General features: G+C 33.9%; 2 protein-coding genes across 3 annotated transcripts in view; both read right to left on the bottom strand.

The window, feature by feature from the left end:
* Nucleotides 1-1,412: 1,412 nt before the first annotated feature.
* Nucleotides 1,413-3,478, bottom strand: LOC111434249 (LOB domain-containing protein 4-like). The gene is made up of 2 exons (XM_023071651.1): nucleotides 3,246-3,478; nucleotides 1,413-1,987 (listed from the first exon to the last, which is right to left on the bottom strand). The coding sequence occupies exons 1-2, from the start codon at nucleotides 3,432-3,434 to the stop codon at nucleotides 1,655-1,657; spliced, it is 522 nt and encodes a 173-aa protein (XP_022927419.1). The 5' UTR covers nucleotides 3,435-3,478; the 3' UTR covers nucleotides 1,413-1,654.
* Nucleotides 3,479-10,475: 6,997 nt separating this feature from the next.
* LOC111434178 (cyclin-T1-5-like) overlaps nucleotides 10,476-14,217 on the bottom strand; it is a 23,045-nt gene continuing 19,303 nt past the window's right edge. For both annotated transcript variants that reach the window (XM_023071543.1, XM_023071544.1), the window contains 4 exons: nucleotides 13,175-13,309; nucleotides 12,813-12,988; nucleotides 12,542-12,693; nucleotides 10,476-12,211 (listed from right to left, as the gene is read on the bottom strand). In XM_023071543.1, the coding sequence (XP_022927311.1) occupies nucleotides 11,175-12,211; nucleotides 12,542-12,693; nucleotides 12,813-12,988; nucleotides 13,175-13,309 (1,500 nt within the window). In that variant the 3' untranslated portion in view covers nucleotides 10,476-11,174. The remainder of the gene's footprint in view (nucleotides 12,212-12,541; nucleotides 12,694-12,812; nucleotides 12,989-13,174; nucleotides 13,310-14,217) is intronic.

The raw sequence follows: 14,217 nt of genomic DNA on the forward strand, positions 1-14,217 counted from the left end.
GTAGAGAGGAACGTCGGGCCCTAAAGGGGGTGTATTGTGAGATCTCACATCGATTAGAGAGTAGAACGAGGGCCAGTGAGGATGCTGGGCCTCGAAGGGGGTGGATTGTGAGATCCTACCTCGGTTGGAGAGGAGAACAAAACATTTTTTTATAAGGGCGTGGAAATCTCTTACTAACAGACGCATTAAAAATTTTAAGAAAAAACTCGAAAGGGAAAGCTCAAAAGAATAATATCGGCTAGCGGTGGGCTTAGACTGAGTTGGAAGTTTCTATCCGTGCCTTATGATAAATGGGGTGGATTATAGAAGTACAAAGCGATCAGACAAATCCCACGGCCACTATTCACTAAGAAACAAGAAGCGAAAGCTTTTAGTATCCAGTTGATTTCAACCGTCATTGAAAAACGCGCGAATTCTGGTGGCTCGTCGAAATTCTCGATAATTTCAACTGCCACGCCTCCATTTCAAACGTCACCAATCAAAATTGGAGTGGTTGAACCCAAACTTTCAATGGAGAGACTTTAGCACAAACCTTAGATTTAAGCACAAACTAAGCGTCAAACCTCAACGCAATTACGTGCACAACCCCTTTGCAGCGATCTCTCGATGGTCGTTTGCGTGTGACATCCAAGCAATACAAGATCTCTACAACCAATTGATGATCATGTGCTACTGTTCTCGTAGTGTGCGTAAACCATCGACGCTCTCACATTGTGAGGGAACCTTTCCTCGGCGGCTACAGTTAAAAACCCTGCATCCAACGTCCTATTGCATTGACTACTTCTCCAAGACACTCCTACATAGACAACAGTGTAGTGAACAATGACAACGTACCATTGCGATGGTTAAATTGAAAACGAACAGAACATATTAAGATATAATATTTTGAGAATATATTATAATAATTAATTATGAAATATATCTCAGATATTCGTATAATTACTAGTATATTTTATTTTATTTTCAAGATTTAGTTAGTTTATATTTTCATTATTTTTAGATATTGGTTTTGAATATCAATTAAAATTAAACTCTCCATCCCAATTCTATTTCTTATTCTTAACCGAACACTTAGAAACCAAAATCAAACTGAGATCAAAAGATAAGATACTTACCAACACCGAAGATGAACGGCTTAAACAATGCAAGAATAGGCAATGAAAAATGTGGCCTCCAAGACGATACTCAACGTGAGGTCTCGATTTTATAGCCGTTGGCTATGCCTTTCAATATATTTTTTAAAATACTTGGTTTTTATCTCAATAGCTAATTTTCTCAAATATTTTTTTAATTATCTTTTTAATAGGTAATTTATTTGGGTAAAAATAATCGAACAGACTCGTCAACAATATCAAAGAATAAAGTCGTTCATCACGACAATATAACATAACGATAATATATTATATACGAGTTTCTTAAAGTATAATATTATAAATAGGTTCATTCCTACGTCCCGAAAAGGGAGATATTACCTGACTGCTTGAGCTGAGCTCTGGTCGGCATACACGAAAGTCGTAAGTAAGTAGTATAGAAGATAGCAAATGGCCAACAACCCAATGAAAGCCAAATTGACAAAATATTAAAAAAAAAAATTTTAAAAAAACTAACTAAATCTCCAAGTAAATGGGATTTTGGGTAAATAATATTATTATAATCACCACACTGAGTCCCCCATGGCCTGGTCCACAACCATATCCATCTCAAACATGGGCCTGGAGGATTGTGAGCCCATGAGCCTGGATGAGGGTGACCCACTGTTACCTGGGCTTGTTGGGCTTAGCCCATAGTTTGAAAATGATGCTGTCTGTCGCACCCTTAGGTGCACAACCTCAGCTTGAGCCAGAGCCAGCTGAGTTTGGAGGCTGTCTATCTGCTGCTGTAGAGACGATATCGCTCCCACACACCCATAGACCGGGTCACGCACCCTAGCGTTCGCTTCATATACTAAACTGCTCACTGCATCTCCCCGCTGGTGAAGTGGCAACTCCTGTAATATTTACTACGTCAATCTTTCTTCCCGACAAAAAGAAAATATTAGATTGAACTTTGTTTTGTCGAGATTTTGTCCGAGCTAGGTGCGGAGTTTTTTAACCTAAAGTTCGACCACTATCTTATTTTTTAATAATAGAAACTTCTTATTAATTTTTTTTAAAACTTTTCTGTGCAATATTTTTGTTATTTAGTTAATAAAGGATGGTTTGGTGGTTTCTAATTTGGTCTTTATTTGATGGTTGTCTCCATCCAAAGAAGCAAATGGGATTGGTGGGTCCCAAAATTAACCCAAAAAGTCCACAAAAAAACATAATTTCCCTCCTTTTTTAGCTTAAATATATGTTTTTTTTATGTGTTATTTAACGGGCATATTATTGGGTTAGGTCGGGTCGGAGAAATTTTTTGGACCAACCTGAAATTTGGGGTTGTTTAGATTGGTGATCCGAGCAACTCGAACAAAGTTCATAGCTCAACCCAACTCTGAGTTAGGTTGGATTGAGTTGTCGGTACTCTGGGTTAGCTCAACCCAACTCTTGGATGAATTGTAACCCTATTTTCGGGTTGTCCAACCAAAAAAAGTCAACCCATAAACCGACACAAAAATTGTTCCATTTTTCGAACATTCAACTCAAGTCAATTTTATGGTTTGAGTTAGGTAGTCCGAATTGATCGGATTCTTGGAACATATGATCCCTAAGGACATGTTTACACATTTAAGTAAGATTTGGGCTAGTTTTGTAATTTAATGAATTTGTTGGGTCAACATAGAAACTATAAAATCTCTTTTTTCAAAGAGTTGTTTGAATATGTATATTTTTTTTCCTTAAATTCAAAGATTTTCTTTTTATATTTTCCACATCAATATTTAATTAATTTATTAACGGTCTGAAACATTAAACCGTTAAAGTTGATAACAATAGCCATCAACCATTTTATTTCCTTTAAAATTAATTAATTAATTAAAAAAAAAAAGATTCTTTTGAAAATAATTGATTATAACCTAACCTAAATTAGTCAACATTTTCATTATAATGTTTCCAATAAAGTTATATATTCTAAAGTTCTTACAGTGTTCATAATATAAACATATAAATTCAAATTTCATAATTCACCTTTTGACATGCTCTTTAAAAGACGGAATAGTTTATAACCCGTGTTCACACACGCCTCGAGGTAGCCCAATTTGGGTCTCGATTTAGAGGTCGGAGGTTCGAGTAAAAGAAAAAAAAAAAAAGGTGATCGAGTTAAGGAACCTGGAGCATTTTGTTGACGTTGCTGGCGCCGAACACCTTGTGGACATTGGCGAACTTATGGGGCTGGTCGGCGGGGAAGTATGGCGCGAATACACATTCCTCGCCGCACCTTCTTCTCAGCAGCTTGCATGCTGCGCATGGCGCTGCTCCTCCGCCCCCTTGTTTTCTCAGCCCATTCTCTGTCTTCATCTCTCTCGCTGCCACGTGTCCTCTCTCTCTCTCTCTCTGCCTGGACACTCTCCTCTCCTGAACTCTCTCTCTCTCTATATATAGATATATATATATATATACTCTCCATACCAAACGCCTCGACCACAAAAGTAAAAGAGAGAACATGATCTTTTAGTGGGGCCCACCTTCTTTCTTTTTCTTTTTAATCTAATTATTTTATTATTTATTATTTTTTTTTATTAAAATTAAAATAGGAGATAGAGATGTTTATCGATCCTGTGGAATGGAATCGAATGGAGACGGGTTTGTCCCCTTTTCACATCCTATTACAATTCTCGGTCTTGTAGCATTTTTTTTTTAATTTATTTTCACAGAGATCGAAATAGAGATTCTTAGAATAAAATATTCCCACGATTTTTTAATGAATAAGTTCAACCCTAAATTTAAGAGCTAGGCAGAGTAAGACAGAAATTTAAGAAGTGGAAATATATAATATCCCTATAGAAATCTCTCCCCAGTAGAAGCGTTTTTGTAGAGAATATATTATTTATAGAATATATCTTAATATTCTTTCTGCCGTATATTTTATTTTATTTTTAATATTTAATTAATTTATATTTTCCTTATGGGTGGGTATTAATTGCTAGTATCAGCTTATGAATATCATTGAAAACTAACCTTCGATTCCAATTCTATTTCTATTCTTGGTTCTTAACCGTTTTAAAGAACACTAAATAAAAGATAATATCTACCGGTTACAAATATAATTTTTTTATTTACTAAAGTTTTAAAAAATGTAAATAAATATTTAAAATGACTTTTTTTTTATATAAGTATAAAGCAATTGGGACCCAGTTATTGAATTAATGTGAAAGAAAAGAAGATGGCGTGAGGGATTGTATGTGATTAGATTAGATTAGAGTGATTGCTTTAGGCATCCACATTGATTTTGTTTTTCTTGTTTTTTATTTAATTTTTTTTTTTTCTTTCTACACTAACATTATGATGTACTTGCATGCGGTGGATTACTTTATTACTTTATTCTTTTTATTTCTTTTTTTTAGTTACGGTGGATTACTTTATTCCAAATATATTTTATTTTATGTTAAATTAATAAAATATACTGTTAAATATGAAAATCGTTAATATTTTATTTTAAAAATATAATTAAATTATATATATATATATATATGTATGTATATATTAATATTCTTGCCCTTTTTAAAAATTTTAAAATACCCTTTGACTTTTTCTAAAGTTGAAAAATAACGTTAATATTTTTATAAGATATAACTCAATTAAAAGGTTTAAATTTTAAAATATTATATTAAATTTTAGAAATGGAATAGTTATGGAAATAAAACTTAAAATAATTATGAAGCATATGGCTATGCGTATACATCCAACCATAATTGTTCAGGTTCAAGTAAGTGAAGCATACGATAATGGGTGACCCTCACGTGACATTTATTCGATTACGTGAAGATCGAGATAGATGAGTGTCATGATGCGAGAAAAATGATGCATCATTTAAGATACAAAGAAGAGTGTGCATACAAGCCAAGTTGAGGTATAAGTAAGATAGTGGCAAGGATGTTGACGTGAGTGTTAGAGACGTGTGTAATATGAGTCATGTAGGCTCCTAGAGCTGAACCTTCAAGTCGTTGTTTTGATATGAGTTTTGTCATACGACTCTGGAATTGAGTTCGTCTATATGAAATATGAATGCTCATAAAACTTGGTGGTAGTAAGATACCCGACAGACACTCCACGAGACCATATGAGCCAAAATTATGTCTACTCCTGTTAAACCAAATATGTCTTAGAATGTATTATAGAGGGAGATTTGATGTCAACTCTCTACCATTCTTGGAGTCTATGACCTAAGTGATCTATTATGTGGTGCATACGTGTGGCATAGTTTTGTCGTATGACACTATCCAACACAAAATTCGTAAATGACTTAGTATGGACATAGGATGGATCATGCCTCAGTAGAATTGAGATAGATAGATGTTTGAGATGCACCAATGATATCAACAACACAAGAGTCAGTTCTTGATAGACGTGATCGAACAAACTATGATGGTCAGTGACATCTCGAGACTTGTGATGACATCATGGTATGAGAGTCATGTTGTTGGAAACCAAGATGACAAGATAAGATGCGACAACACACATGAATGACCTTAGCTTAGTACAAAGACAAGTTGGTTAAGGTCGCAAACAATTGAACATACACACACGAGCAGCATGTGTGATCAAACAAGTTTAGATTCTACATGAGTTGTATTCGGTTAGTGAAAAAAAACCTCAACTAAGGTCCAACAAAACCATTGATAATATATATATATATATTTTTAATGTTTAAACTTTATATTTTATAATTTAAATTTTTTTTCGGATCCCAACAAAAAGTCAAAAAGATTTTATTTTTTAGAAGTCTCGAATTCAAAAATGAAATCTCCTACCGAACATTTTTGACTGATGATCCACAACGAGTAGCGGTTGAGATTCGAACATCTAACATTTTAGTAAAAAATACAGCTGAGAAGACGTTAATAATAATAATTAAATCAAATTTAGTATTTAACTCAAAATTAAAACACAATTAATTAATAATCATATCCAAGTTTTAAGAAAAAAAAAAAGGTAAAAAATAAGATTGCAGTCAAAATGAAAGGGGTCAATGGCAGTTATATTTGTGAATGATTATGTTTTTAGTTTTGGAGACACTAAATTAAAAATCCCACTATCTTTTTCTTCCACAAAAGGAGACATATCCTCTCATTATATGTTTTATTTATTTATATATTTAAAATACGTTTAGAAACTTATTAGATACAAAATTAAAATTATAAAATTTACTGGAAAATTTTAGAAGTTTAAGAATTTTGTGACACCCGAGTAAAGAAGAATGTATGAATGAACCGGGATCACATCTGAATGAGAGTGATCTTTAGGATAGGATGATTAAGAAATATTTAAAAGAATTGAAAGTTACTGCTCGTACCAATAAGTTTGTTTTGCTTGAAGTAATTATATGTTAGATGAAGTGAGGAGTAAGTAACGTGACCGTGTTGTAATGGAACGTCGGAATCATCAAATTTCAAATTGAAAATTGGGTCGTTAAAGATCTGTTATGCATTGTCGTATTGTAATTATGAAAAATAAGACAAAAACATGTGTCAAGTTGAAACATTCTTCAATTATTAAAAAAAAAAAACATAATTAAGAGAAATGAGAACGATATTTGTATGAATTTAAAACTTCAAAATAAAGCATGACCTAATTCGAGCTCGTTATCTAGTTTTTGCTTCTAAGAGTGAATACTATCATCACGTGCTTTCTAAGAAGATTCCCAGGAGGTCACCCTACGTAAAATTGCTCCAAGCAAACTACGACTAAATCCAGTCTTATGTGAATTCATATGTCATGTATGAACGATTTAGATCAATTCATTTGTATCAATTACAAAGTATCAATAGTGTTAGTAGGATAAGACACCCAACCTTATTCATATACTATAGACTCTTTAGGTTATTAATTGAATACGATTCTTCTCTATGTCAACCACGTACTCAAATTGTTTAAGCACAATCATAAACCATCGTGATAACGTTAGGTAAAAAAGTATAATAATAAAGGCAATCTAACGATAACGACATGTTTAAAATTAATTTAAAATCGAACGAAAATAAATTTGAATATTTTATAATGATTTCAATAATTTTTTCTTGTGTGTGAAGGATTGAACATAAATTTAGATTTAGTAATAAATTAAGGTAAAATTGCAAATTTGGTCGGAAAATTTAGAATTTTGTTTTAGATAGGTTTCACTTTATTGTTCCACAAACAAAACAAACATCTCCCCTATTCAAAAATATATATATATATATATATATATATATATATATATATATATATATGTTTCAATTTTTATCGAACGAAATTGTATGAAAATTTCATTCAAATAAATCTTACGAACATTTTTTCGTTGGTGGTAGGAAGCATCTTTGACTTTAATTATCATTTTCGAAATATTTTTAAAAGTCAAAATTCTAAATCGACGAATATACCGGTGAAAAATATGAACTTGAGTAAAATATGTTCATAGAATTATAAAATATACGACATGAAACACATCAATTCAAGTCAAACCGTCTCGGATGGATGGGTATGTAATGATTTGATTTGATTTGAGTTGGTTTTTCACACAATCTAGGGCCAAGGGAACAGTAATAATGGGGAAACGGGAGGGAAGAAGCTAATGAACGACTTGTGGCAGTTAAAAGACAACAAAGCTTAAGCAGTTAGTTAGGTTAGGTGTGTGCAGTCGAAGATGTCGGGGGACAATATGACAATTACTCTCTTCTCTTCTTCATCATCACATGTCTGTCCATCAAATTGTGGGACCCACTTCTTACTTTTTCGTCAAAATTCTTATCTGTTTATTTGATTCTTGAACTTTTTCATTTTGCGATCGTCGATAAACTCAAAATTTTTACCAATACCAGTACAAGTATTTCAATTTGGCAGATGTATCGATAGCTATTTGAATAGAATCATTGTTGGTCGTAGGTGTAATGAAGAAAGTAGCTCGAGATTCTTTTAACATGAAAAAATATCGAGAAGATAAGAGACTATTCGTGTTATCGTTATCGTTCACCGACTCGAGAAAAGGTAAGATTATGGAAAGAAAAGAAAAAAAAAGGATTGATTCTTAGCAATGAAAAAGTGGAATTTGTGTGTTTGGAGGGAAAGAAAAAGGTCAAATAAAAGAAGGAAAAAAGTCAACAAATTTAGCAATGATTTGTGTCGTTTCTTGCCATCAATGTCGGCAATAATATTTGATTTTTAATTTTAATTTTAATTTTAATTTTAAAACCATAATTAATGTCACGCCCTATGGTTTCTCGAGCTTATGAAATTTTCAATATAATTAAAATGATTAATTTAAATAGAACTTATAATTAATTTGTTGAAATGCATTCCGTGACTTATGATAATATCTTTCTAATTTCGAGACTAAAAAGATATACTTTTTTGAATTTTTAAGCGTTCAATTGAGGTACGATAAGATTGAACTATTGACTTTTGAAAGGGTGATTGTTCGTTATCTGCTAAACTGCGCTCGAGTTTACAAATGTAGAAAAATACTGGTAGCATACATTTTAAGTTGGATCAATACCTGGATTTGAGTAGGGGTTTTCAAGAAACCCGATGACCTGAAAAAAAAACCTGATCAACTCAACTCAATTCAACCTGTACGATTTGGACCGGTTAGGAGCTTATTTAGATTGGGCAGAGTTACCAATAAATAAAAAAAATTATGGATTTAATTAATTTATAGGTTCTATAAAACAACTTAAATTTATAACTCCGACAGGGAAAGTCCATTAAATCTCAAATACAAAACAGCTTCACACGACACTTAAGAAGAAGTTGAGCCGTTATATGTCGTCTCACTCAATTGAACTTTTTAGACTTATAGGGCCCAATTTATGAAATTAAGCCCATGGGATCAAATTTTAATTATTTGAGTTTTTTTTTTCTTTAAATTTAATTTTGGATACAAATCAATTTATAAATTAGTCCCAATTTTTTAAAATAAGTATTTTTTTTAATTAATAATTTATATATAATAATAATGTGATAATTTATGGTTCATTTATTGGTGTTTTAGTAGCATTAATAAAAGTTTTATTTTCTTTTATATAATAAGAACTCATAATTTATTAATTACTTCATTTTTTAAAATAAGATTTTTTTTTCATGTTATTTACTTAAAACTGAAATCAAAATTTAAAATTTAAAAAAAGTTATTTTATTTTTGAAATTTGTGTTATGACCCATTTGAAAACATGAATTTGAAGAAAAATATTTAGAATATGGGGGACGTGAAAAGACTAAATTGCCCTTGGCAATGTAAAACCCATTGTTATGAATGTTAGGAACACCACCCTCTTGAGCACTTTCCGAGTATTTTTGGCTTATAAACTCATGATCATTTTCTAAATTAATCTTAAATTAGCGGATGAACCCATCTGCCAAGCCCCTGCTTCCCGTAGAACGCGAATCTCCTCTTTGCTTGGATTCCTTGCAGGGGGTTAGGCCGGAGATGGAGGAGAGGGCTAAGGCGGCGGCGGAGAAGGCCTGAAAAGAGGAGGAGGGCTTTTCATTTTGGTTTTGAGCGGCGGAGCAGAGGAGCAGAGGATTGATGAAGAGGGTTTTGGCTTATAGGCCAATGGGTTGCTCAATTTGGGGTTAAAGAGGGAGTTTGAGAGGTTTGTGGGGATTGTGAGCGACATTGTTGAGATCTCTGTAATGGGTTTGAAGGGTTTGAAGGGTTCGGGAGTTGCAGAACCAGAAAGGGGAAGAAGGAGAAGATCATGAGATTTATGGTGGAGATGAAGGATTTGGATAAGATGAAGGAGGGAATAAGGAAGCTGATATGGATAGGAGAAAAGCCCACTCCTTTGTACTTGAACTTTCTCCTGGGTCCACCCGTCCAAGCTATACTCGTGATGGCTCCTATCGGTTTGTTATATGAACAAGTAATTTGCAACTATGATCGTTTTTTCTTGTACGTTACTGATACATTGGTGTCAAATTCAATATAGTTCAATTGGTTAAAGTATTTATTTGCAACTAATAGATCAAATGTTTCAATTTGTCCTTACGTTGAGATTAAAAAAAAAAAAAAAGTAATATACACCATTTTCGTTTCATTAATAATACTTAGATTCTTACCAAATTTTGATGTTAAAATTGTACAAGCTTCTATTTTGATGATTCGGGTCTTTAATATTTTCATCAAGAATGAAATTTTAACGAGTTAAGCTATGCTCAACTTGATAGATAATGTTCATAAAATATAAAAAATACAATTTAAATTGAGTGTGTCAACCTGTTTTTCAGCGTATTAACTTCGACCGGGTGACCTCATTCCTAATGTATTAATACATTAAAACTCGAGCAATTTCATATGAATTTCGAAGGATTTTATGAAAGAAAATAAGAACTAATGCATGAGGGGACAAATTGCGCTAGCAAATGTTATCATAAGAGTACCTTTCAGGTATCAACCATGTTAGCTGCTCATATGAACATATATAAAAGCTTAGAACACAGTAATTTTGCCTTGTTATATGGACAAACATTCCAACATATTTTGGAACATAAAACTTGCCTGTTGAGTTTACACAGTTACCATCACCAAAATTCACGAGGACAATTCCCGACATGCATTACATTTTTCCACCTTTCTTTCCTCCAACTTCGGGCGATATACTGGCCGAAAGCTCAACGGACTGAGAGAGATACAATTGAATCCTAGACCGAAATTACATACGAATACTGTAAACCAAATTACATTTATAACTCCTAAGGTAAAAGCATATTATAACGATCCTAAAGTACAGCAGAAACATAATATTAATTACGACCAAAATTACAGTCCTCGTGGCTTCCTTGCACGAAAAATGGCGGAAGCAAGCTTATGTTCGTGCTACGTAAATTTCATCTCGGCCAAGCAAATTAGCTTTTTTATGTACTGAAGAAGCATATTAGTGGTAAGTATGCATGTTTGCAGGATTGCCAGGTGAAGCATCCATCCATAGTTCCTGTATTTTATGATGCATGGCTCCGTGGCACCGGTATTCTCTTCACTGCAATGATCTGGTTCAGTACTTGGACTACCCAGGTCACGCATGCTATGCTACAATATAACAGATCTGAATCCTTGACGACGACGACTTATAAGTGATTCCCATGGGCATGTCTTTTGATCTCCCTGTCTGCATAAACCGATCGATTCTTGCAGTTACCATCTTCCACAGCATGATGATGGTTATTAGACATCGAATCGTTCCACTTCTTTCCCTCGGAGTGCCAATCAGGGGACCTCCCAGCCTTTCTCTTGCGGCTATTCAAAGCTGGGGAAGCATCATCTAACATCTCTCCTTCTTCAACTACATTCTCTACTTTGGTCCCCCGTGAAGTGTGGGTCTTGGTTCCTGAATGATGCGCACTTAAAGATTCCTCGCAGACCTTCCCATCATCTTGGTTATCAACCTTAGACCAGCTTTGCCCCCTCTCCCGCCTGTTTTTCTCATCCTCTGCCGCCAATTCTATACCATCTTCCAGCTCTCTCTCAATGAGATCATCTTCATCCATCACATCTTTCTTCCTGGACATCTCTCCACGTGATTTTCTTCTTTTCTCAAGTGCTGCCTTGACCTTGTCTCTATCAATCATTTTGATAGCTTCTTTGGGCGACTGCCCAATGGGACCTTCCCGAACCTCAGCGTTTCGACCAACAATACTGCTACACTTGTGAGATACACCATTGTCCCTCCGTTCTCCTGCTTCCGCATTCTCACTTTTACTATTATTCTTTTCTCTCTCTTCTCCAACGTGTTCAACTACAGACCTCGTTCGGTCTGAAATATCTCTGCTATTATCCTTGTAGGTCACTTCATCAGTATGATGACTGTCTGTCAATTCTGGGTCCACCTTGTGTCCAGTAATGACACTACCCCCCTCCGTAGCTGTCCCATTGTTCTTGCCAAGATTCTGGGCAGCTCTTTGAGGTACCCCATGACTATCTGCATATGAATGGTCGGGTGCTGAACAAGAAGATACTTGCTTTGAAGTCTGTTCCTCAGTAGCAGCTGTGGTTTTTGCTACATTAGGATGACTTGGACCCGCACCAGTACTTCCATCTACTTCACTTCCCTGAGCTGGTGGCACCCGATTTTGCTCGTATAGTTCTAGCATTTGATTGCTGACCTCTGCAAAAAGATACAAATAAAATGATTAGTTGGGATTTCCGGTTGCTCACTCAAAGACTACAAAGAAAAAGCTTATTCTATAACAGCTATATTATCGTGGATGACACTCAATCCTGAAAATCTAGACACAAATCATATGATAGTATATCACATTCTTGATCATTCTTCACAGCATTAAAGGAATGAATTGTGAATATTTAAAATCATCTGGTTCAGGTTGGTTTTCTACAATTCTAACGGGACGAGAATTACAAATATCAGTCACAAACAGCAAAGGCTGACAATTTTGGTCAGAGATTATCTCAATTGACAAAATGAAGGGACACGAACCCTCCAATTGGCGAGGGGTCACGTCAAATTCTTGCCACCAAACCTTCTCACCATCGGATGGAAGCTTCACCTTAAGAAACTTGGCAGCAAGAAAAATGGCACCTGCTGCAATATGATGGGGCTTAAACTGCAGACAGAGTGACGTCCTCAACCTGCCCAAAGACCAGTGTCAGAGGATTTTGGTAAGAAGTGTCGGAAGAGAGAATAAAGAAGAGGCTATATAGTAGGAACTAAAAGATTCATGAATAAACGAATAGCCTCTTGATCTTACCCATCATTGACAAAATTCCATGCAACTTGAGCTAGTGCGTTCTGGGCAACCTTAAATTTTTTTATTGCTTCAACAAGTGGCTTGTAAGGGTGATGAATATTCAGGTCAAAAGCTAAGGTCCCGAGCACAACTCTCTCACCAAGTAAAATTAACTCCTTTTGTTGCTCATAAACTTCCTGCATGTTTTAAAAAGATCGATTATAAACAAGTGAACCGACGATATTTAGCACAATTAAGTGCATATGACCACGCATGAGAGGAGAGACAGCACAGACATCAAGAAGACCGACTAATTGATAGGTAACTAGTAATTGAGTAAGCAAACAAATTAAAAGGTTTAAACAGCATCAGTAAGAGACAACCTTCTGTTTGATCCTCTGGGCTGCAGCAGGATTTTTCATGTGAATAATTTCATAAGAAACAATGATAACATCCTTTAGTGGGCGAGGCGTCTCTTCAACCTTCCCAGCGAGGAACATACAGACTGTTGCAATGATCTGCATATCATACTAATAACATAAATCTAACTATCCTGATAATCACTCAATATCCATCCTTACCTCTTTAACGTATACCATTTTTCCTGCTATTACTTTCTACACATTAGCTGTAAATGTTGGCAAATATAATTAAAAAAAAGCACTTGCAAACTAAATGAGTGAATCATATGCAGCGTCCAAACGAAACACTTCAACCACAGTAAACCATAAGAACTACACAAAACGTCAAAAAATCCTTTCTGAAAAATATTTCAACTGAATAAATAGTAAATAGATTTTTTCCCCTTTGAGGATATAATATTACAAAACGTCGAGATGTGGATTTAAATCTACAACCTTTTAGAGGTAGTAAGTAGTATTCCTTAGCCGGTAAACTAGGCTTGTTTATTAACCATAATAAATGGATAGAAATATTACAACCAAATCCTACATTCATGTAAGATGACAATTTCTGTAATTAAACCCAAATTGCCTGTTTAATTCTGCCTTTTGTTTTCACACTTTGTCAAATGGGTTCAAATACACATTTGACAGATCACTGCTTTTGGATTTTGTAATCCAAACAGTGAATATTCACAAAATTTATATTTTTACTGGATCCAGTTTTAAAATTTGAAAATCAATTTAAAAATAAAAATTACATTAAAAATTATAAAACACATTGACAAGCATACTGATTCATGTTATAAACTAATTTTAGTTTTATTAAAATTAAATTACGTACAATAGAACAAATTATTACATAAAAAATATTCATAAATAGTTAAAATTCAACCTGTTTATAAGTCTATAGTGCATTTATTTTAAAAGAAACACAAACCACTTCATTCCAAAAAAAAAAAAAAAAAAAAAAAAAAAAAAAAAAAAAAAAAAAAAAAAAAAAAAAAAAAAAAAAAAAAAAAAAA

This window comes from Cucurbita moschata, unplaced genomic scaffold (assembly GCF_002738365.1).
Source record: "Cucurbita moschata cultivar Rifu unplaced genomic scaffold, Cmos_1.0 Cmo_Scf00044, whole genome shotgun sequence".
NCBI lineage: Eukaryota > Viridiplantae > Streptophyta > Magnoliopsida > Cucurbitales > Cucurbitaceae > Cucurbita > Cucurbita moschata.

What these genes read in the sequence shown, in the direction of transcription:
- LOC111434249 (XM_023071651.1), bottom strand. Translation starts at nt 3,434, where the DNA reads ATGAAGACAGAGAATGGGCTGAGAAAACAAGGGGGCGGAGGAGCAGCG. An exon ending in ACGTCAACAAAATGCTCCAG is followed by an intron (nt 1,988 to 3,245) that starts GTTCCTTAACTC and finishes TAAATATTACAG; the next exon opens with GAGTTGCCACTTCACCAGCG.